This window comes from Muntiacus reevesi, chromosome 6 (assembly GCF_963930625.1).
Source record: "Muntiacus reevesi chromosome 6, mMunRee1.1, whole genome shotgun sequence".
In the NCBI taxonomy this organism is placed as follows: Eukaryota; Metazoa; Chordata; class Mammalia; order Artiodactyla; family Cervidae; genus Muntiacus; species Muntiacus reevesi.
In genome coordinates this window covers 88,149,770-88,173,099 of record NC_089254.1, presented here as the reverse complement: position 1 = coordinate 88,173,099, position 23,330 = coordinate 88,149,770, and the positions used below count along the sequence as shown (strand labels likewise).

At 48.0% G+C, this 23,330-nt stretch overlaps 1 protein-coding gene across 1 annotated transcript; it reads right to left on the bottom strand.

Annotated features, from left to right (window-relative positions):
- Positions 1-1,170: 1,170 nt before the first annotated feature.
- SMO (smoothened, frizzled class receptor) lies at positions 1,171-22,945 on the bottom strand. Its single transcript, XM_065938730.1, has 12 exons — positions 22,058-22,945; positions 9,729-9,934; positions 8,696-8,905; positions 8,282-8,454; positions 7,726-7,945; positions 7,506-7,629; positions 6,020-6,112; positions 5,230-5,338; positions 4,102-4,287; positions 3,522-3,670; positions 2,894-3,028; positions 1,171-2,675 (listed from the first exon to the last, which is right to left on the bottom strand). The coding sequence occupies exons 1-12, from the start codon at positions 22,380-22,382 to the stop codon at positions 2,263-2,265; spliced, it is 2,343 nt and encodes a 780-aa protein (XP_065794802.1). The 5' UTR covers positions 22,383-22,945; the 3' UTR covers positions 1,171-2,262.
- Positions 22,946-23,330: the final 385 nt, after the last annotated feature.

The window sequence follows — 23,330 nt, the reverse complement described above, 5'->3', positions numbered from 1 at the left end:
TCCCTGGTGGCTCAGACGGTAAAGAATCTGCTTGCAATGTGAGATCTGGGTTCGATCCCTGGGTTGGGAAGATCCCCTGGAGGAAGGCATGGCAACCCACTCCAGTCTTCTTGCCTGGAGAATCCCATGGACAGAGGAGTCTGGCTTGGTACAGTCCATGGGGTTGCACAGAGTCAGACACGACTGCATGACTAAGCACAAGCACAACACACGGAGTGCAGAGGCCAAGAGCCAGGTGACTCAGCCAGGCAGCTCTGATGGAATCCCAGCATTATCACTTCCTCTCAGGCAAACTTTTGAACTTTTCCGTACCTAAGTGTCTTGGGGGTCTTAACAGTGCCTCTGAGGTCTGTTGTGAGATTCCACAGGTTAATAGATATGAAGTGCTTAGAGCTAGCAAGCATTTAATAAGAATTAGCCCTTATTGTTATCATCATCATCATTATCCTTATACACATGTAAAGTACATAGTAGATAATCAGTGTTAGTTCCCTTTCCTCTTCCTTTGGAATTTGGCTCTGGGCAAATTTCTTGTGTCCCCATCACTTGGGTGACACCCATAAACAGGCACACTTAATACTGCACAATACCCTCTGAGTCGTCCGTGTGTACCACCCCCTTTCCTCTACCCCCTCCTTTCCACAGGACCCTGAGTCCAGTTCCCAGCTTTCTACTGACATCTTTCTGGAGGAAGTGGGACTAGCAGGCTTCCCTCAGAGAAGCCTGAATTTCTTTGACAGCCCAAGGGGAGGAAGCTGTGGATGCGAATGCACCTGGTCCCACAGACATCCTTTGTAGAGACAAGAGGTTCTCAGAGGGGGCCTGGGATTGCCATGAGCATCCATGCCCACCTACACTCCCCAGCAGGGGACACTTGCTTCCTGCAAGTGTCATCACTGCAGGGACAAGCTGCATGTCCTTGCTCATTCATCTCATGATCAATGTGCAGTGAGGCAGCTGTGGCCAGAGCCTTTGTCCATATATAGAACCAACTGGCCAGGAAGGACAGCCAGCACATTAAGCTGACATCGGCCTGACATCTGTCAGTGGTGACCTCATTAGAACCGAGCTCTTGGCCTTGCAGAATAGCTTGCAGAGGAAGTGAAGGACAAATGAGATCATGGCCAGGTAAGTGGGTCAAGACGGGGCCTATGGAAAGAAGCACATCAATAGATTATACAAAAACCTTTTATTTACTGTTTATATTTTGTCTCCTTATCCTTACCCCCTGATCTGGAACCCAGATGACTGCTGAAGCTCCCTGCCATCTGGTTCTTGACACTGGGGCCTTGGATAGGGGTTATGAGAGGTGGGAACCTCTTCACCCACCGACTGTGGAAGTTGAAGGAAGTGTTCCTGCCTGGCTGAAGTGTCAGCAGCTTCCCAAGGGTAGCTCCTCAGTCAGAGGATCCATCCCCCGAGAGATAGCATGCATCTCTCTGAGGCCCAGAGGCTTCCCATCACTCGCAGCTTCTCCAGCACGCCAGGCTCTATGGCTGAACCAACCTCTCACCTGGAGATGGAGCCCAGCGGCAAAGGGGTAGGGCATGGGGGCAGGGTGGAAAATGCTGCAACTCTGGGTCCTAATTAACAGGAAACAGGAAGAGGCTGGCCTGGTTGAACTGAAATGGGAAAGGGGAAAGGATGGTACCACAATACCCAGGGTGGGTTACTGGCCTATGGTGGAGCCAGCTGGACACTTTTAAGAGAGGTTACAGCCCCTATGGGAGTAAGAACTCCCAGCCCCACAACCAACTGGAAAGGGGAGAAAGGAGCTCTGTCCTCAGGTGGACAAAGGGATAATGACCCAATGAACACTTTTGGTCTGAGAGTGCCAGGGAAGGGCACCCATTGGCACACACAAGGGCAGCCAGCCCTCATCTGCCAGACAGGGGCTGGCCACCACAGCCCATGCAAGTATGCATGCAAGCCCATACGGCCCTGCCTGCACCTTTACCGCCACACTAGGGGCTCTGCATACACATGACCCCACTGGAGACTGATGCTGCCAGCCAGATGGGGCAGAATCAAGGACCCTAAGCTCCAGGGCCCTGCCCTGGTGAGGCCTATCCGTGGAGATGTTAGGGCTCCTTCCCGCAGTCCTCGTGCCGTGAGTCGTCCACACTGAACTCTCCCAGGAAGGCACTGGGCCTTCAGGTGCTCGGGAAGACAAGAGCCTGGAGAGAAGCACTCTCAGGGAGGAAGAAGAACCTCGGAATGGTATTTGTTCCTCCTTCTTGTCGCAGGTCCTACTTTCCAGGCTCAGAAGTCAGAGTCTGCATCCATGAGTTCTGCCTCCATCAGGTTGGTGCGGGAGTGAATGGGTCCCAGACCCTGCCGGCGGCCCTGCACCCAGGCCAAAGGGGCTGGGGCGCTGGGCTCTGGGCAGAAGGGACTGGAGACCAGGGTCCAGGCTCCAGGTCGGCAGGACTCCCCAGGGCCCCAGGCGCCCGCGGCCACCAGGCACTTCTGTCGGGGCAGCTGTGGCAGTCGAGGGACCGCGCTGGAGGCGGGGGCAGGGCCCAGGGTGGGGAGGTGAAGCTCCGGAGGTGGCACCAGCGGGCACACCTCCTTCTTCCTCTTCCTCCGCTTCTTCTTCCGGCCCAGGCGCTTCTCCAGCTCCGGGGAGATCTCTGCTTCAACCAGCCACAGGTTGGCTTTTTCCTCCGGGGGCACTGACAGTGGGAGAGAAAACGGGAGCCGGGGACTCTAAGCTCTGTGCGCGTGGCACCTTCTCTCCCCGGGCCCCTACTCTTGGAGCCCGGGACCCATGCTGTAGTTCTCGAAGGGCTTCCTCTCCCCTTCCCCTGCCGGCAGCTCCTGGCACTCCACTCCCAGGACCTTCTTCCAGCCTCAACGTCCCCCACCTTCCTACAGGAGCGGACACCCATACCTGGCGTTGCCACCGGGGTGACAGACACATCCTGGGGCAGTATGGCGCCTCTCCGGGCCACCATCTTGGTGACGTGCTGGGCCCAGGCAGAGGACACGTCGGCTGAGGGCTCATTGAGGTCAAAGGCCAAGCCCGCTGCGGGGATGGAAGGAAAGGGTGAGGTACCATGACTGCCCAGGCCCTCACCGTGACTTCTCCTTCCGTATTCGGTACCATTCACCTTCCCCCAGCCCTTGGCGCCCACTCAACTTAGCACAGAAAGCCCACTCTGGTGAGTGCAGCCAGATCTCTACCCATCCCCAGTCTGAAGAGCACGGGGGCCTGATGAGATGCCAGAAACCCAGTGCCTGAAACCTGACTTCCTGTAGCCCAGGGAGAACAGCTGGAGAAGATGGTTGAAGGTGAGGGAGATGAGTCCTTTGGAACCAAACCACCAGCAAGCAGAACCACCACCAGGCCCAGGGGCAGAAACAGAGAGGGGAGAGTAGCCTGGGATGGAGGGGATTGGAGAAGGAGTATGTGAACAGAAGGAGCGCCATTTTCTCACAGCCTTGCAAACAGACCATGAAGCCACACCAGCCTGGAAGGGAACTGGGAACAGGCTCCAGAGAACAGAGTGGAAGCTCACCCACAGGCCCGTCGTGGGAGACGGTGTGCATGCTGAAGGAGAGCTCCTGGCCTGGGTTCTGCAGCAGCTCCCGACGCTTGGAGAAGGCCTTGGCGATCATCTTGCTCTTCTTGATCCGTTTGGGTTCATCATCACTCTGCCCCGTCAACCTGAGGGCAGAAAGAGTGGGGGCAGGGGTCATGGAGGAGCAGCTGCTTCCCCTCAAATCTTGCATAAGACCAGCAAATCCATTCCCTCCAGGAAAGGAGCCTCCAGAGGGCCTCAAGGGCCCTGAAGTGTAGAGGCCTTCTCTGCCAAAAAGGGAGCCTAGAATGCAGGGCTCCTGTGCCCAGCTTTTGAATCACTCCTCTCTTAGAAGGCACGCTGGCGCAGCCCTTGGCCCATCCTTGCAAGGACACGAGGTGTCACCAGGGGGCAGTGGTGGGCCACAGGAAAGGCTGCTTTCGGCTGCTTGGCAGTTAGAAATCACACCTACTCAAGGCTGTGCTGGAACTTGTGAGTGAGACCTGACCGAGCCTACGGGATGCTGAGGCTGAGAGAACGAGGCAGCCAGGTCAGGACGGGCTGCTGCTGACCCCACCTGCACCAGGTGCGCCTCCAGATGAGCAGCGTGGCCTTGGTCCAGACCCAGGTGCTCATGGAAATGCCAGTTCCAAACATGGCAAATAGGTTGATCTTCTCCACCAGGAGACTGGGGCGGTTCTTGATCTCACAGTCGGGGATGGGCTTCTTGGTGGGCAGCCCGATGGTCACATTGGCCTGGCACCTGTGGTGAGAAGTAGTAGACAGGTGAAGCTTTCTCAGTCTCCCTGGTGGTTGCCCAGACAGTCAGTCCCAACAGTAGAAAGAGTGAAGCCCACATCAATGATGGATCACCTAGGATGATCATTAGAGTCACCTGGGAGCTTATAACGACTCGTGATGTTTGGGCCACACCCCAGACAATGAAATCACATTTCTGAGGGAGGGACCCAGGCATCAGGTCTTCCCGCACACTGGAAGCTGGAGACTTTAAGGAAGAGTCTGAAGCACTCAGGATGTTTTAAATATATTTATTTATTTGACTTCGAAGGGTCTTAGTTGCAGCATGTGGGATCTAGTTCCCTGACTAAGGATCAAACCCAGGCCCCTTCATTGGGAGCATGGAGTCTTAGCCACTGGACCACCATGGAAGTCCCAAGAAGCATTTTAATGAGCATTTTAACTCCTATCCCTGGTATCAATATGGACTGCACTTCATGAAGTAGCTGAGGTGCCTTACCCTTGCAGATTTATCATCATGTGACACAAAAAAGCACAGGCAAACCCAGAACGCATTAATGGGTTGTTAACCTGTTGCAGAGAGATAACTATTTCTGTGCAGGGATTTGCAATAAGCTCTGTAAAGAGTCCATGAGAAGTAGAGAGCGAGATCTATGGCCAACGTAAGAGGTGGGGAGAAGCCAAAACACACAATGGCTTAACAGTTACACAAATGCACCAGCCAGGCAGCCTTGGGGATGGGAGGGAGGGAGGAGCTGGGCAGGGACCCCAGGGCTGTTGGCCACGTCTGCAAATTACAGAGCAACTAACAGTGTGAGCACCCAGAGCAAGACGGGCAGTTCCTTTCGCCCTCTGAGGTTGGGACCTAACAGACCCCTGCTGGACCGCAGAGAGGGGTCTCCAGCATCCACCACTGCAGCCCTCCAGCCCCCAGTCCCCCACTCACAGCACGTAGTCCCGGAAGCTGCGCTCCCACTCGGCCTGGTTGAAGAAGTCGTAGAAGTGGCAGCTGAAGGTGATGAGCACAAAGCCAAAGGCCAGGAAGCCAAAAATGCCTGTGGAGGGTCCGGGGTGGGGCAGGGCGTCACCCATCCCAGGTGTGGGAGCAGCGGTGGGGAGGACAGTGTACACCACACACAGGCCTGAAAGACTCTGGGGTGACTGCGTGCTGGGCTCAGTTTAAGAGCTGTTTTCTCTACAGACTTATGGTTACCAAGGTGGGGGAAGTAGGGCAGGGGTAAATTAGGAGTTGGGATTAGCAGAGAGAAACTACTCTATATAAAATAGATAAACAAGGTCCTACTGTGTAGCATGGGGAACTATATCCAATATCCTGTGATAAACCATAATGAAAAGAATATGAGAAAGTGTCTATAGATATATATATCTGATATATATATCTGAGTCACTTTTCTATACACTAGAAATTAACATTGTGATTCAAGTACACTTCAATAAAACATACAAAAGAATTGTTTTCTCCAAAATAAGATAAGAAATTAAGAGGCACTTAAGGGCTCTAAATAGGCCTCAAGTGTTGACATGAATTTGAATTCTTCCAACTGAGAAGGAAGGTACCTTCCTTTTTGAGCTGCCACCATCAGCATCACCACCAACACACACACACACACACACACACAGCCTAACAGCCTAGTCTTGCCCCCTGGCTGCTAACTGCTAACTTCAGCCTCCAATACCCTTCCCCAGTGGGCGTGGTGATAGACTGACCCACTCACCCAGACGCAGCATGGTCTCGTTGATCTTGCTGGCTGCCTTCTCGCTCAGCAGCCCAGGGTGGTTGCTCTTGATGGAGAACAGGGTCATGACTCCTGAACATAAGGGAAATGGCAGACATTAGTGGGGGGCCAGACCACTCTTCCGGGAGGGATGGGTGTGTGGCATCCTAGGAGGGTCCTATGGTCCTGCAGTCCCAGGTCTGATGACTCTTGTGCTGGTTTAAAGCTGAAGGAACTGGAGACACTGGAGTGCAGCTGGTGGCACACATGCTATAAACTGGAAAGACGAGCAGGGCAGACAGACAGTGGAGATCAAAGATGCCTCAGTCCTGGTCCAGCCTCCCCAAGAAAGGCAGCAGGTCAAAGCTATTATGATGAAAAAGCCCAAAGAAGAGACCCAAGAACAGTGCTGTCCAACGGAAATATAATGTGAGCCATAGTCATGATGTGAAATTTTCCAGAGATGGCTGGATGGCATCATCAACTCAATGGACATGAGTCTGAGCAAACTCTGGAAGATAGTGAAGGACAGGGAAGCCTGGCATGCTGCAGCCCATGGGGTCACAAAGAGTCAGAAATGACTGTGCAACTGAACAACTCATAATCTCAAATTTTCTAGAAGCCACCTTCAAAAAGTAAAAGGACACAAATGAAATTAACTTCAAAACACCTTAAAAACAATAAATTTTATTGTCTACGACATTATCATTTCAACGTGTAATCCATATAACAAGCTGTTAATGAGACTGTTTACTTCTGTGTGTGCCTGAGTCTTTGAAGTGCAGTTTGTATTTTATGCTATGACACGTCTCAACCTGGACTTGTTTCAACACATGTGACAGTGGCTACCACACAGGATCACACAGATACAACCACACACATCAGAGGCCCAGCCACTGCCAAGGAGAGGGAAACAAGGTGGGCTGAAAAGGAGCTGCGGGAGGAAACTGAAGTTTACAGAGAACGCTCAACAAAAATGAGCTCAGACACGGAGGCTCATTGTGGAGGCGGCAGATTGAAACGGGGAAACGAGGAAACAGAAAATCTGTGTATGTTGTGAAAACTCTGCGTGTGTGTGCACTGTGGGCAGAAAGGAGTTGAGAAACCAAGTTCCAGAGACTGAGCTTGTATATAAATGCAGGGCACACACACGATGGAAGGCCCCCAGCTGGCCCACGTGGACGAGGTAGGTTACTCAAGGTGTTTATCACACAAGGGCATCTAGTCAGAGCTGAGCAGGGGTAGGGACCCAGCCCAAGCTCCACTCAGCAAGCCGTGAGCCTTCACACAAGGCTGATTAAGGGCAGCATTTTTCTGGCTGAACAAAGACGCTGCCCCACACCAAGTGTCATGGTGCTGTGTCTGTTCTTTCCCTTTAACCCAAGGCCCCAGTGAGCCAGCTGAGGTCCTGCCTCAAAGGCAGCAGAGCTGGCAGCTCCTGGCTCCTGCTTACACGGAGCAGGTGCTCAGCCCAGTCCTCACTCACCTCGGATAAGGAAGTAACCTCCCACAATGAGCACCAGGCCGATGGGGGCCAGCACGAAGCCAGCGCGGTATCGGTAGTTCTTATAGCCCACAAAACAGATGCCGCTCACAGAGTCCCCATCCACCTGCAGGAGGAAGGGGTAGGGGGACAGAGTTGGGTCACTTTCTCCCTCACCCAAGTCTGCCCCACACGGGTCCCCACCCCGTACCAGTCACTAGACCTGGGCCACGGCGAGGATTGCCACAGTGAGGACAAAGGGGAGTGACCACGTGAGCAGGTGGAAGTAGGAGGTCTTGCCCGAGAGAGGCTGGTAGGTGGTCCCCAGGGCTTTGAAGGAGGTGTGCCAGGCGTAGGTGAGGACCACAAACCAGACGACGCCGGCCATCAGGGCGTAGTACACGATGACAAAGATGATGACGCAGGACAGGGTCTCATTGGAGCTGCGCAGACAAGAGGGGTGTCACTTGGGGCGCTCATTCTATATTCCGTCTAGCAAGTCTCCCCCACTCTGGCCTTGTGGCCCCAAGACTCCTGGCTTCTAAGGTCTGGAGGTTCTTCTAGGAGTCAGGGCTTGGAGACTGGGCTTGGGTCAGAAGTGAAGAGGATATAGAAGATGTGAAGGGTCCAGGTTCTAGTGCTGGAGACCTTGGGTGCAACAAGGCAGAACTGAATCCCATGCTGAAATCTCGATTTCCAGTCCAACCTGCTCCTTTTGTGGAAAATGGGCATCAGCCTCTTCCCCTCGCCCTCGCCTCTGGGAACCCCAGGACACCTACGTGGGCTCCCCGAGCCTCATGGTGCCATCAGCACGGCAGACGATCTCCCGGCGGGCCCCGTCCATGAACTGGGCCAGCCAGCCAATGCTGCCCACGAAGAAACACGCATTGACGTAGAAGAGGATGACGGCGGGGTAGCGATTGGAGTTCCGCCAGTCAGCCACAAATGTGGCCTAGAAGAGAGAAGAAAGGCCCATTCCATGATGTTAGGGCTGTTCTGCCACTCTTATCAGAACTCCCGACCCCGCTAATCACCACCCTTCCCTGAAGACCCCTGTCAGTTCTCCTCCCCTCGACTCCCAGAGCCCAGCCTCTCACGGACAGTTGGCTCCCTCCCTACTTTACAGGCAGCCTGAGGGTCCCGGGCCCCCGCCTCGCCCCATACCCTCCACCCCAGGTCTGCCCTTCGCTCACCAGGGTGAAGAGCGTGCAGAGACCCGTGACAGCCCCGAAGGCCGCGATGTAGCTGTGCATGTCCTGGTGCTCGGCCTCGGTGAAGAGCGGGTTCTGACACTGGATCCCACAGCCCTCCACGTCCTCATACCAGCTCTTGGGGTTGTCAGTCCGAACCAAGGGAGCCTCGCATTGGCCGGAACTGTTGAACTTGATGTTCTGCACCTCATTCTGGCATAGAGAGAAGAGGAGAAGACAATACAATGGAGAGCAGTAGGCTTAGGGTGACCTTTGGTTTAATAAGAGGTGCAGGGTTAGCACGGCAGAGAGGCTGAAAGTGCAGGCGCTGTAGACAACCTTCCAGTATTTGAATACCAGCCTTGCCACTCAGTGACCACATAGCCTAGGGCGTTATGTGACCTCCCTATTAGCTCAGTTTCCTGATCTATAGGACAGCAATACTTACTTCATGGTGTGATATAAGGGTTAAGTAAATGAATAAATAAATGTAAGCTGTTTAAAATGTATTTGGACAGTACTAAATAATGATTGGTGGTGGTGATGGTTTAGTCGATAAGTCATGTCAGACTCTTACAATCCTGTGGACTGTAGCCTGCCAGGCTCCTCTGTCCATGGGATTTTCCAGGCAAGAATACTGGAGTGGTTTGCCATTTCCTTCTCCAAAAATAATGATTACTATTATTATTATTAATGTGCTCTCCTTCACCCAGAATTAGATCCCATCCCTGTCTTGGCGTCTCCAGCCAAGTTTTACATGTGCAAGCCTTGACTCCCTAAATAAACGATAAACTTTCTGAGAACAGGTTCGTCACTCATGACTCCTGTAACCCCCATCACGTAACAGAGTGGGTGCTCAAAAATAGTTTATAGCTGGATAGATAATCCCTGATGGACTGGCCCAGCTTTGGTTTGGGTCTGTGGCTTGCTGAGCCCATGACTTGGGATCTTTCAGCACAGAAGGCTCTGAGCTTCCCTGCCCCTGCTGGGCCCTGTCCCCGTGACCAGCTCAGCCCCGGCCCCGCAGAGCACTCACCGGGCAGCCCTCGGGGAAGTGGTCGGGGGTGCAGCGCAGGAAGTCGGGCCAGCCCCGCTCCCTCTCCACGATGGCACAGGGGCCGCGGGTGGCCTGGCAGAGGGTACGGCTGGGCAGCTCCACCCGGTCGTTCTCACACTTAGGCATGTACACAGCACACAGTAGGGGCTGGATCACTGCCCAGCAGCGGGGGGCGTTCCGGAGGCCTGAGGGTGTGGCCACAGTGTGGATACATTGCAGTGAAGACCCCTCCTCATTCTGACCCACAGACCCAGCTGCACCCCTGTTCCGTGGGCCTAAGGCATCTCTCTTGGCCACGCTGCAGGCCACGACTGCTCAGCACTGTCAGGCACAGTGATTCTCAGCCGGGCATTTGGGTGGGACCATTCTTTGTGCAGGACTGTCCCATGTACTGCAGGACATCTGGCATCCCTAGACCCTGCCACTAAAGGCCAACAGAACCCCTAAGTCCTGGTGACAACCAAAACAATGCTCCCCACCCCTCCCACTCCAGGCTTGGGACTGGAAGAGGCTTGAAAAGGACTTCTGGGACACTGGTGGTGTTCTATTTCTTGATCTGGTACCAGTTACATGGGTATATTTACCTTGTGAAAATCAATCTGTGCCCTTTTCTCCATGTATTAATATATTGCAGTTCAATTAATGTTTTTAAAAAGCAGCCCCCATTTCAAAATGACCCACTAAGGGATGCTGGCACCTCTGGCTGAGAACCCAAAATCAATTTACCTTTTATGTTTTCAGGGGCATTCTTAAACCTTCTACAGTCCATGGGGAAGGAGGGCTGTGGGACCCACCCCCACAGGGCCCGTGCACCAGATCCAGGAGGTGTTTCCCCTTGCCCAGACCCCTGGACCCTTGTTCCTCTTACCAAGCTGAGGTGGGACAGAGAACAGGTAGGAGCTTAGGAAGAGGTAGTCAGGGGAGCCAGGTACGCCAAAGCCAGAAGAGGAAACAGGAAATCAGATGGAGACAAACAGAGGAGGCTGTATCCAGTGCAGGGGGAGGAAAGGCCTTGTCAGCAAGACGGACGCAGGTGGAGGTCTCCCAGCACCCCCGCCCCAGCCCAGGTCTCTACCCTGTTCCCCCGTTGGCTGAGCTCACTCAGCATTCCTTCCCTTTGCTCCTCCTGAATCATCCCTCCTGCAGGAACACCTATTTCCCAAACAAGACGTTGTATTAAGAGAAGCTTCTGAGGAATGAGAGCCAACGTGGGGAACTGGTGGGGACAGGTAACTTCTCTTTTGGGGAGGAAGGGAGAAGGAGCGTGGACCTCGCAATGTGGCCTGCCTGAGTCCAAATTGTGGCTCTACCATTTCCTGGCTGTGTGATCTTGGACAAATTACTTAATCTTGAGCCTTAATTTCCTCATCTGTGAAATGGGGCTAATAGATGTAGTGGAACTGTGGTGCAGAGTGAGATAATGTGCCAAACGGACATAGCGCAGTACCTGTCATATACTAAGCACTCAAGAGATATTAGCTGTTACTATCTGAGGTCTCTGACCACTCACAGCTCTCACTAGCAAAGTTAAATAAATCTTGAAAGACAATTGAGGGGACTTCCCTGGCAGTCCACTGGTTAAGACCCCAAACTTCAATGCAGTGGACTCGGATTTGATCCTCGGTCAGGGAACTAAGATCCCCCATGCAGTGTAGTGCAGCCAGAAAAAAAGAGAAAAAGAAAAACAAACCTATCGCATGGCACAGGGCACTCTATTCAATACACTGTAATGATCTATAGGGAATAGAATCTGAAAAAGAGTGGATATATGTATATGTAGGATGATTCACCTTGCTATACAGCAGAAACTAACACAGCGTTGTAAATTAATTTTAAATAATAAAACAATAAAATGTAATAAAATTAATTTTAAATATAAAATAAAAATTAATTTAAAAAATAAAAACTCGCTGAAGAAAGGCAAAAAAAAAAAGAGAAATTGCTTTAAAAAAAAGAAAGACAACTGATGATGCAGCTCAGAGAAAAAATAAATTGGATCCTTACCCCATTTCTTACATAAAAATAAATTCCAGATGAATCAAAATAACTACATTATTTTTAAAAAATTAGACTACTAGAAGAAAAAGTAGAAAATGTTTTTTGAAAATCCTAGAGTGGAGAAGGCCTTTTGCAGTATGACACGAAACTAGAAATTTTGAAATAAAAGATTTGAAGAAAAGACTTCAGAAAAATAGATAGTGGCTTCCCAGGTGGTACTGGTGGTAAAGAATGAACCTGCCTGCCAATGCAGAAAAATAGATAAATTCAGGAGGGTGAAAAACAAGATCATAAGAAAAGCAACACTCTGAGAAAATATATTTCCAATAAACATCACAGGTAAAGAGAGAATTACTTTCCTTATGTGCATAAAGCTCTTCTAAATAAATAAGAAATTCATAATCCTATAGAAAAATGGGCAAAAGATAAACACAAGATCACACACAGAAAATACAAATGGCCTTTAAAAACATAAAGAGATGCTCAGTCTCACTCAATAAATGTGAAATAGAACTATAATGACATATTTTTTTAATCTTTAGAAGGATAAAGATCAAAACAGTTGAAAATGCTATATTGGCAAGAGCATAGGGGAAACTGGCAGTTTAGTACATTTTTAGTAGGAATAAAAATTATTAAATACTTGTGGAGACTATCTGATACCAGCTATCAAATATACTCACAATTCCACTTTATATGTTCACAAAAATCATATATAAGATTATTTATTGTAATATTGCTTGTAATAGCAAAAGAAGAGAAACATCCTTAATATATATCCATCAATAGGAAACCTACTATAGAAAATGTCACACATCAATATAATAGAACACTATCCAGGCTTGAAGTATTTGTGATGAACTGAAACAACCTCCACTATGTCCTGTTAAATGGGTGCAGTTGAGCAGAGGACAGCCTGGAGAACCACTACTGGTTATGGGAGGGAAAATAAGAACATATATACATTTGTACATATGTTAGATTCTACAAAAAGACACACAAACTAGTGTTGGCGGTTGCCTGTGGGAGGAGAAATGGGGAGCAGGAAGCAGAAATGGAAGGGTTTAACTTTGGTTACTTTTCAATTTTGTACTACCTATTTTATTAAAGTAATTAAGCTTAAAAAATAAATATGCAAATTACTAGGATGGGGGAAGCTTCCCAGAGAAGAGAAGGAAATGCAACTGGAAATAAGAAGAAAGGGCACATCAATTTTATCTATTTTTTTCTTTTTTTAGCTGTGAGACTTAACCACTGGACTGCCAGGGAATTCCCTTGTTTTATTTCCTTAATAAAATACAAAACAAAAAGAAAAAATATGAACATAGGTGTTATAACAGTTTCTTCACTTTTTCTATATTTATGTACTTTAAAAATAATATTTGCCACAGTTTAAACCGTAAAAAAAAATTTGTGTGATTCTGATGATCAGTTAAGTTGAAAACCATTGGGCTAAGGATGGTTCAGCATTAGAAAATTTCATCAACGCAATTTACCACATTGACAGAAAAAAATCATATGATCATCTCAACAGAAGAAGTTGTTGATAAAGTTCAACATCCATCCATGATAAAAATAATAATTGGCAAATTAGGAATAGAAGAAAATTTCCTTAATCTGATAAAATATAACTACAAGATTCCTATACCAAATATCACATTTAATGGTGAACGGTATAAAAGCTTTCTCTTTAGAATGAAGAAAAAGTCAAGGATGAAGAATGCTGCTACTATTATCACTTCTATTTAACCATGTACTGGAGGTCTTAAGTAGTGCAGTAAGGCAGTAAAGAATATAGGACATATAGCTCAAAAAAGGAGAAACAAAACTCATTATTCACAAATCAGATGACTTTGTATGTATATAAATGTAGTTAGTCTACTGGATCTAAAATCAATTGTATTTCTATGGATCAGCAACAAACAAAATGTAAAATCACAATTTATAACAGCATTAAAATGTCAAGTACCTAGGAATAAATCTAACAAATGGTATTTAGAACTTTTTGCAGAAAACTGCAAAAAATACTGAGAAAATTAAAGATCTACATACAATACTTAATTAAATGATTAGAAGACACAATATTGTAAAGATGTCATTTTTTCAAATTAATCTATATACTCAATGTAATTCCAATCAAAACCGCCAACAAATACTTTTACATGAAAATACAAAGGGTTAAGAATAGACCACACTGTCTATTAAATAGTGCCATCCTCTAAAGCAGAGGTTCTTAGCCAGGAGGTTGCAAAGAGAATTTAGGGGTCCATGAACCTAGATGGGAAAAAATTACATCTAACTGAAATTTAGTCTTTCCCAATTATTAACATGAGCAACAAACCACAGAAATGTTAGCAATACCTGTGGCTTTGTCACAAATGGATATTAGATACTCTTGCTGGAAACACCTCAAAATATTGTTACTGCTCATCACTTCCTTGATATTACAGTATTTATTAAATCCACACTAAATCTTATCTAGTGCACTAATAAAGAAGCACACATACATTAGATTGCAAACTTGTTTTTTAACACTTGATAATTATATTTCAATATACTTCATTTCTTTTGTAATCCTATATGCTTTTCAATCCTATGTGTTCTACTCTATGAATTAAAAACATTATACTGAGAAGCGGCCCATAGGTTTTACCAGACTGCCAAAAAGGTTTATAGCTCAAAGAAGGTAAAGAACCCTGCTATACTGAAACATATACCTTACCATATGTAAAATAGATAGCTAGTGGGAAGTTGCTATACAACACAGGGAGCTCAGCCCGGTGCTCTGTGACAACCTACAGGGCTGGGATGGGGGCTGGGGTGGAAGGGGGGTTCAGGAAGGAAGGGATATATGTATACTCATGGCTGATTCATGTTGTTGTATAGCAGAAACCAACACAACATTGTAAAGCAATTGTCCTCCAATTAAAAATAAAATTTAAAAAAAGGACCATGCTATAAAGATATGATAATTAAAGGGACTTCCTTGGTGGTCCAGTGGTTAAGATTCCAAGTTCCCAAATCAGGGGACACAGGTTTGATCTCTGGTTGGGGAACTGAGATCCTGCATGCCCAGAGGCATGGTTAAAAAGAAAAAAAAGATATTATAAATAAGATGGTATGATAAGACATAGACAAATAGATGTATGGAATGGAATAAAGATCCCAGAAACAAAAACATATTTGGACACTTGATTTATGGCAGACCAGTAAAGAAAAGAATTTTTTAAAAAAATAAATGATGTTGAGACAATAGATATGAAACTGGAGTTCTAAAACAATCAATTCCAGGTGAACTATGTACCTAAAATGAAAGGAAAGAAAGTAACAGAATGAATTCTTGACTTTGTGGTATGAAAGGACTTAAAAGTAACACACAATAAGCACTAATCATAAAAAGTTCGATAAATGACTACCTTAAAGTTCAGAACTTCTGTCCAACAGAAGACGCCGAGAGAATAGAACTAGGCAAGTTGCAGAACAGAAAGTATTTTCAATACTTACAACCAATAGAGGACTCACATATAGTGTGTATGAAGAACTACAAATCCTAAAATATGTGACAGATAGTCTGATAGAAAAATGGACGAAAGATCTGAACAGAGGCTTCACAAAAGAAGAAATCTAAATGGCCAGTGAAGGATCTGCCCTCTTAGCGCAGTAGGCAGCGTGTCAGTCTCATAATCTAAATGGCCAGTGAAGGAACATCTGAAATGGTGCTTAACCTCACTTAGCAATCAGGGAAATGCAAATTAAAAGCACAAATATGTACCACACAGCCACTAGACTGGCAAAAAATATTTTTCTTTCAAACTTTAAACTTCTTATTTTGTCTTGGGTTATAGCCAATTAACAATGTTGTAGTAGTTTCAGGTGAGCAGAAAGGGACTCAGCCAAACATACATATACATGTCTCCATCCTCCCCCAAACCTCCCTCCCATTCAGGTTGGCACATAACACTGAGTAGAGCTCCCTGTGCTATACAGTAGGTCCTCGTGGGTTATCCACTTTGAAAACAGCAGTGTGTACATGACCTTCCCAAACTCCCTAACTATCCCTTCTCCTCGGCAACCATAAGTTTGTTTTCTAAATCTGTGTCTCTTTCTGTTTTGTAAGTTCTTTTGTAAAATTTCTTTTTAGATTCCATGTATAAGGGATGCCGTACGATGTTTCTCCTCTGTCTGACTTACTTTACTCAGTCTGACACTGTCTAGGTCCATCCATGTTACTGAAAATGACATTATTTCATTCTTTTTTTGTGTGCTATAATTGTTTATTTAAATTAAAAAAAAATGTTTGCAGCATTGTGTTGGTTTCTGCCATACAACAATGCAAATCAGCCATAATTATACTACATCCCCTCCCTCTCGAGCCTCCCTCTCCTCCCCAACCCCAGCCCTCCAGGTCATCACAGAGCACCAGACTGGGCTCCCTATGCTACACAGCAATTTATCACCAGCTTACAGCTGATAGTGTATATATGGTGATGCTACTTTCTCCATTCATCCCACTCTCTCCCTCCCTCATTGTGTCCACAAGTCCATTCTCGACACCTGCATCTCCATTCCTTCCCTGCAAATAGGTTCAACAATATCAATTTTCCTTTTAATGGCTAAATAATATTCCATTGTATATAAGTACCATACACTCTTCATCCATTCCTCTGTTGATCGACATTTAGGTTGCCTCCAGGTCTTGGCTATTGTAAACAGTGCAGCAATGAACACTGGAGTGCATGTATCCTTCCGGATCATGTTTTTCTCTAAATATATGCCCAGGAGTGGGATTGCAGGGTCATATGGTAGCTCTATTTTTAGTTTTTTAAGGGACCACCATACTGTTCTCCATAGTGGCTGTACCAATTTACACCAACAGTGTAGAAGGGTTCCCTTCTCTTCATCCAGCATTTGTTTGTGGATTTTTTTGATGATAACCATTCTGACCAGTATGAAGTAATATCTCATTGTAGTTTTGATTTGCATTTCTCTAATAACTAACAATGTTGAACATCTTTTCATGAGCCATCTGTATGTCCTCTTTGGAGAAATGTCTATTCAGATCTTCTACATTGGCAAAAATTTAAAATACTGATAGTACCAAGTGTCAGAAATAACATGGAGCCATGATAATGCTTCTACAGGAATAGTGAGTATAGAAGTTGGTACAAACATTTTGAAAAATGCGTTATCTAGCAAAGCTGATATGCATGCCCTCTTACCTAGCAATTCCATTTCTCTCAGTATGTACCTAGAGAAATCTGACCCGGGGCACCAGGATATATAGAAAAGAATATTCATAGCAATGTTATTGATAGTAGCCAAAAACAGAGATAACGTAAATGCTTAAGAACAACCAAAAGGGGACTTTGCTGGTGGTCCAGTGGTTAAGAATCCACCTGCCAATGAGGGGACATGGACTTGATCCCTGGTCTGTGAGGACCCCACATGCCAAGGAGCAACTAAGCCTGTGCCCCATAACTACTGAGCCCCTGTGATGCAACTGCTGACGCTCACACACCCTAGAGCCCATGCAACACGACAAGAGAGGCCTGTGCATCACAACGAACAGTAGCTCCCGCTAGCTGCAACTAGAGAAAGCCCTTGAGAGGTAATAAAGACTCAGCACAGCCAAAAACAAAAACAAAGAACAACAAAATAGATAAACTGTGGTATATTGTACAATGGAGTACTACTCAACAATGAAAAATAAGCTGCAACAACATGGATGAATTTTACAAAATAACGTAGAGCAAAAGAAATAAGACATAAAAGAATACACACAGCTCAGTTCCATCTATTTAGAGGTAAAAAACATGCAAAACTGAAATACACCACTCAGGGATTCCAAAACTAGATGGTAAAACTGTGGAGGAAAGGGAATGATTATCAGAAACATCTGGGTAGTGGTTACTTCTAGAAGAGAAGGGAAGGAGATGTGATTGGAAAAGACAGAGGGAGCTCCTGGGTGGCCCACCATCACTTGACTCAGGTGTCACTTTATATTTATTTATTATTTAGTACCTCTGTGTCGTATGCACCTTCTGTATACAGGCTACATTTCACAATTCAAAAGGTAAAAATCTGAAGCAAAAATGAAAACTTGAGCCCGTGGGTGTTTCTCTGTATTTTTATACTTTCCAAAAATATATATTTTTAAAGTGATTCTGATCATCAGCCAGGTTTGAGAACAGCTCTAAGGAAATTCTTTCTGGTCTGCCTTTGCAAATAACAGACCTCCTCTAAATCTCTCAGCTAGATGTCTGAGTAGCAAAGGAGAAATTCCTTCTCCGGCTCCTTCCTACCAGCTGCCCCAGCTGGGGGACAGGGCTGCACACCCCCGTGCACACACAAAGCATAGCAGTGGTCAAAGAGGCTACGTGCTGGTTCTCAGGGACCCATCTCTCCTGCCAGCTGCAGGTCTCTCTGCTTTCTTGCCCCATTTACCAAACCAACCAGGTCTGGCCAAAGGTGGGCCATGGCCTGGACAAGTATGTTTGTCTGGTCAGCTTGGAATGCCTGTGAGGAGACATTTCAAACTATCCTGGGGTAAGATGCTGAGTGCCTGAAGAAGCACAAGTCCAGAGAGTTGAAAGATACACGAGAGACAGATCTGAGTTCTATATAAACCTACAAATTGGCCCAACCTGAGATATTCCTCACTTCCAAAGGCTCAGCAGTCTAGGCTGAGGGAACTCACAGTGGCTACCTCTCTTCAGCAACTCCTATTCTAGGTTTGGCCGAGCACCAAAGAATTGATGCTTTTGAACTGTGGTGCTGGAGCAGACTCGAGAGTCCCTTGGACTGCAAGGAGATCAAACCAGTCAATTCTAAAAGAGATCAGTCTTGAATATTCATTGGAAGGACTGATGCTGAAGCTGAAGCTCCAATACTTTGGCTACCTGATGTGAAGTGTCGACTCATTAGAAAAGATCCTGATGCTGGGAAAGATTGAGGGCAGGAGCGGAAGAGGGTGACAGAGGATGAGATGATTGGATAGCACCACCAACTCAATGGACATGATTCTGAACAAACTCCGGGAGATGGTGAAGGACAGGGAACCCTGGCATGCTGCAGTTCATGGGATTGCAAAGAGTTAGTCACAAATGAGCGACAGAACAACAACAACAATTCTAGGTTTGCTGGGACTCTCCACACAGATGGCTTCCCTGGTGACTCAGCTGGTAAAGAATCGGTCTGCAATGCGGGGGACCTGGGTTCAAACCCTGGGTTTGGAAGATCCCTTGAAGAAGAGAACAGCTACCCACTCCAGTATTCTGGCCTGGAGAATTCCATGGACTGTATAGTCCATGGGGTCGCAAAGAGTCAGACACGACTGAGCGACTTTGACATTCTGCACAGAAGTCCAATGAGCCCCTCTAATTCACATGACCAAAACGAACTCGTACTTTCTTCCTAAACCTCCTCCTCCTCTAGCATTCTCAAGCTTAGTGAGAGGAAATGATACCACCTTCCATCCAAGCCTGAAACTTGGGTCCTCCTGCTCACTCATCAGCAAGTCCCATTGGTTCTACTTCTGAAATCCGAGGATCTGTCCACTTCTTCGAGGCTGTCAACCCAGTACTGACCACCATCATCTCTACTTCAATCATCCCTTCAACAAGCAAACCAGCTTCAGGCTTCCCTTCTTCCCATGGCTCCTTCACACAGTACTCAAGAAGATCGGTCTGAAATGCAAATATGATTCCATCTCTCTTCATTAAAAGTCTTTAGTGCCCCCCTTCTTATTTTCCGGCAAATGTCCAAACTTTCCAATATGGGATATGAATCCCTTTATTTTCTAATTCTCTAGGCCTTATTTCTTAGAATCCTATCCCTCACATGCTTTGATTCAATTCGACTGAAATTCTTATACTTCCTTAAAAGTATCAAGCCCTCTCACCTGTATACCTTTGTGCATCTATATCCTCTTCCTATCCCTTCCCACCCAAATCTTCCTTGGCCCCAGAAACTCCTACTTATTTCTTAGATTGTGGGTTAAATGTCAGTTCCTCTGGGGGTCTTTCCTTATTTCCCAAAGTCCTCTGTGTTTCTTCAGCATCCTACCAGGTCACAATACCTCGTAGAGGTGTTGCTAAAGTCTGATTTAATTGTCTGTCTTCCCTTGATGGCAGGGATCCTGTCTGTATTCTCCATCTTGATCTGCCCCAGAAACTGATCCAGGATGACTTGTAGCCAGCACCCAAACACCTAACCAAATGAATGAGTGCACAGCTAAGTACTCAGAACTCTGAGATTTAAAAAAATCTCAGTGCTGGAACCCCTGCAGGACTATGCCCCAACAGAGCCACAGCTAGTGAGGTTCAAACCTAAGCAGCCAGCAGATGGTTCTAACTCCTAAACTTTTCTGCCAAAACCACTTCTGCCTAGCAACTGCTTTCAGGAGCCTGGGCTGGAGAGAGGTTTATACCCTTCCTCCTTGATTTGATGGTAACTACAGAAGGGCAGCATCACACATGCATTTAAGTTAGGGGAATCCAACCATGAGTCCCTGTAAAATAAATAAGGAGAGCGAGAGATGGAGGAAGATATCCTTTCATAGTGTGAACAGTTCAGAACTGCGTGAGATTCTAGTTCGGAGACATTTAGAATTTCCATACAACTGGCTCCTAAACTCAAAGATAGAGAAGGAAATGGCAACCCACTCCAGTACTCTTGCCTGGAGATTCCCATGGACAGAGGAGACTGGCAGGCTATAGTCCATGGGGTCGCAAATAGTCGGACACGACTGAAGCGACTTAGCAAACTCAAGGAAACCTTGTTGATACCTTTCTTTTGTGTTTTTTTTTTTTTTAATTTCATCACTTCTGTATTTATGTAATTTTAAAAACTAAAATTATATTTTCTATGTATTCCCCTTCTTATATACTGTGCATTACTATGTGTTGCACTTGCATACAAACATATTACCATAAAAGAGGATATGAACACAAAGTCACAGAGACCTGATGTTGTGGCTGTTTGTGAATTTTTCAAAGCTACTGTTGATTACACATGGTTTCTGCCTACATGTTGACTTTAGAACCCAATAACCACAGAGGATGTGGCTCTACCATGGGTACCATCCTCCAAGTTCTTCCTCTGACATCTGTACCAAGCCAGGAGTGACAAGGCTTTGTTCAACATCCGGCCAAGACTCAGAATTCCAGCGGTCAATGTGACAATGACAGCCTACAAACACTTCTCTATCAAGATGCTGGGGCAGAACGGACATGTGGGACACCCAAGACCTATCAAAAGAAGGAGGTTCCCATGTCTGCTCCTGGCTTTCGATTTTAGTTTCTGTTTCTTCAAGGACAATTTTGGAACCCCACTAGCTACAAGCAAGAGTTGGCAAGGCAAGTTCCCTTCCCTCATCTTTAGGTCCCCTGCACAGAAGAGTGACAAGTGGGGAGCTAATCCACTCCACACTGCTAAAGAGGGACTTGCTTGGGTTTAGTCTGCAGTTTTTCAGATCAGATCATAATCCCAGCATGAGGTGAGGGTTCTGGGACTTCAGGCCACCATGTAAGTATCCAAGGGCTCAGACACCCCAGACTTAAGTGTCCTTCCTCAACACAGACCAGTCTGAGAACCCAAACTTCCCAAGAACACACAAATGATGGTTAGAAGAGTTCATTCCTTCACAACTTTCGACAGAGAACAGAGTCCCCATTTTTCAGATGAGGAAACTGAAATCTCCTGTCAAAAGCAGGACAAGATCACAATCCTCTGGACTTCTGGCTCCCAAAACAAGATTTCTGGAACTTTCTGATTACCATTTAATTATTCATTACCAGGGGTTTCTTACCTTTCACAAATTTCATTCAATTCTTTCTCCCCATCTTCCCTCAATGCCTAAATCTTCTAACCGCATCTTTCCCTTTTCCCTCTCCAGTTTGATTTCCTGGTCTCTGCTCCAAGGTCTAAACACCTTGCATTCCCGAGGACCCCGCTTCCAGAGTGGTACCTACGTGGAGCATCTCCTCTTAAAAAAAAAAAAAGAAGAAGAAGTCCTGTCCTGTGGCTCAGAGCCCCCACCCCGTCACTCCCGGGGGCCCTCATTCCCCCTCATCCTTTGCTTCCTACCCTGCTCAGGCCCTTTATGACCCACTCCCTCAACTTCCTCGCCCTCCCTCTTCATCACCCGAGGGTCTCAACCCTGCCTCCCAAGTTTTAGACTCTGTTCCTCCAACTCTCCCGGGTGCTGCTCCCACCCTCTCACAAGCTCAGGCCAGAGCCTATTCTTTCGGAGAGTCCCCGCAACCCACCGCTACAGCCCCCGACCCGGGCTCCGGCTCCCGCGCGCTTACCCGACCAGAGCACGAGCTTGCCGTGCGCCTCCTCCTGGGAGTCGGAGTCCCCGGCCAGCAGCGTGGAGGTGGCCCCGTAGGGCAGCGCCGAGCCCAGGCACACGTTGTAGCGCAGCGGCTCGCAGGGGGCGGCCCGGCCGCAGTGGCTCAGCAGCGGCGGAGGGCCGGTCACGGCCGCGCTCCTCCTCGCGCTCCCGCCCGCGCTCCAGGGCCCCGGCCGGGTCGCGTTCCCGCTCAAGGCCGCCCCTCGGCCCGGGCCCCCTACCACCAGCAGCAGCCCCAGAAGCAGGAGCTCCGGCCCCCGTGCGAGGCGGGCAGCGGCCATGGCCAAACCCGCCAACTCAGCAGAAGCTCCGGCGCCCCCGCCCGCTCTCCGGAGCCCACCCCCCCGGCCACACGCGCCACCCTGGGGACCACAGACGCGGCTCAGGCGACCTGTGCGCCCCGAGAGTCCGGTGCCGGGTCCCCCCGGACGCCCCGCGCGCCTCGGGCCCTCGGCACCCAACTTCGCAAACTTTGGAACCCGGGGCCCATGTTGGGCGGCGGAGGCCCGGGCCGGGATGCACAACTCTCTACCCCTTCCTGGCAATCCAAGTTATCTTCACCCCCGGGAGGCCCCTGGGCCCCCAATCTCCAGCCCCATTCCTTCTCCCACCATTAAAACCACCTCCTGGCCCCACGATGGAGGCCAGGCGCGGGCCGGGGGTGCGGGTCTGGGTCCCCGGCTCCGCCCACGCGCCAGCTCGCCTCCCAGACGCCCCCTTCGCGTTACCGCGCCTCAGCCCCCCGACTTCTCCCCGCCAACTACCCGGCTCCTTTGTTGCTCTAGCTCGCTTGGCTCTCAGGAATGCACGGGCCTCGCCGAGCCAAGCCCGCCCGTCCCCCCCACCCCTCGGTTGGGGGAGGGACTGGCCGAGGGAGGGAAGAGGAGGGGAGGGATGCGAGAAAGGAGGAGCTGGAGCTTCAATGTTCCGGGCGCCTGGAGAGGCCCAGGCCAGGGGGCTCCGGTGACCTCGCCGCTGTCTCGGGGCACAAGATGGGTGGAAATCGGAAATCGTGGCCAGTAGTTGCCACAAGACTCAGCGGGCATCTTTACTGGCCTGATGATCGTTCAACTTGGCTATCTGCATAGAGTGGACTCTTCTGGTTTATGTGGGAGAGACAAGGGATGCCTGAAGTCAGCTGAAGCTTCTACTGCATCTAGAAGATCCTGCCCTGCTCCCCAGTCTGCCAGTCTTTTCTGCTTTTGGTTAGATCTTTCAGCTTGTTCCAG

What these genes read in the sequence shown, in the direction of transcription:
- SMO (XM_065938730.1), bottom strand. Translation starts at nt 22,382, where the DNA reads ATGGCCGCTGCCCGCCTCGCACGGGGGCCGGAGCTCCTGCTTCTGGGG. An exon ending in AGCTTCCGGGACTACGTGCT is followed by an intron (nt 4,288 to 5,229) that starts GTGAGTGGGGGA and finishes TTCTCACCACAG; the next exon opens with GTGCCAGGCCAATGTGACCA. An exon ending in TGGAGGCGCACCTGGTGCAG is followed by an intron (nt 3,671 to 4,101) that starts GTGGGGTCAGCA and finishes TTCTGCCCTCAG; the next exon opens with GTTGACGGGGCAGAGTGATG.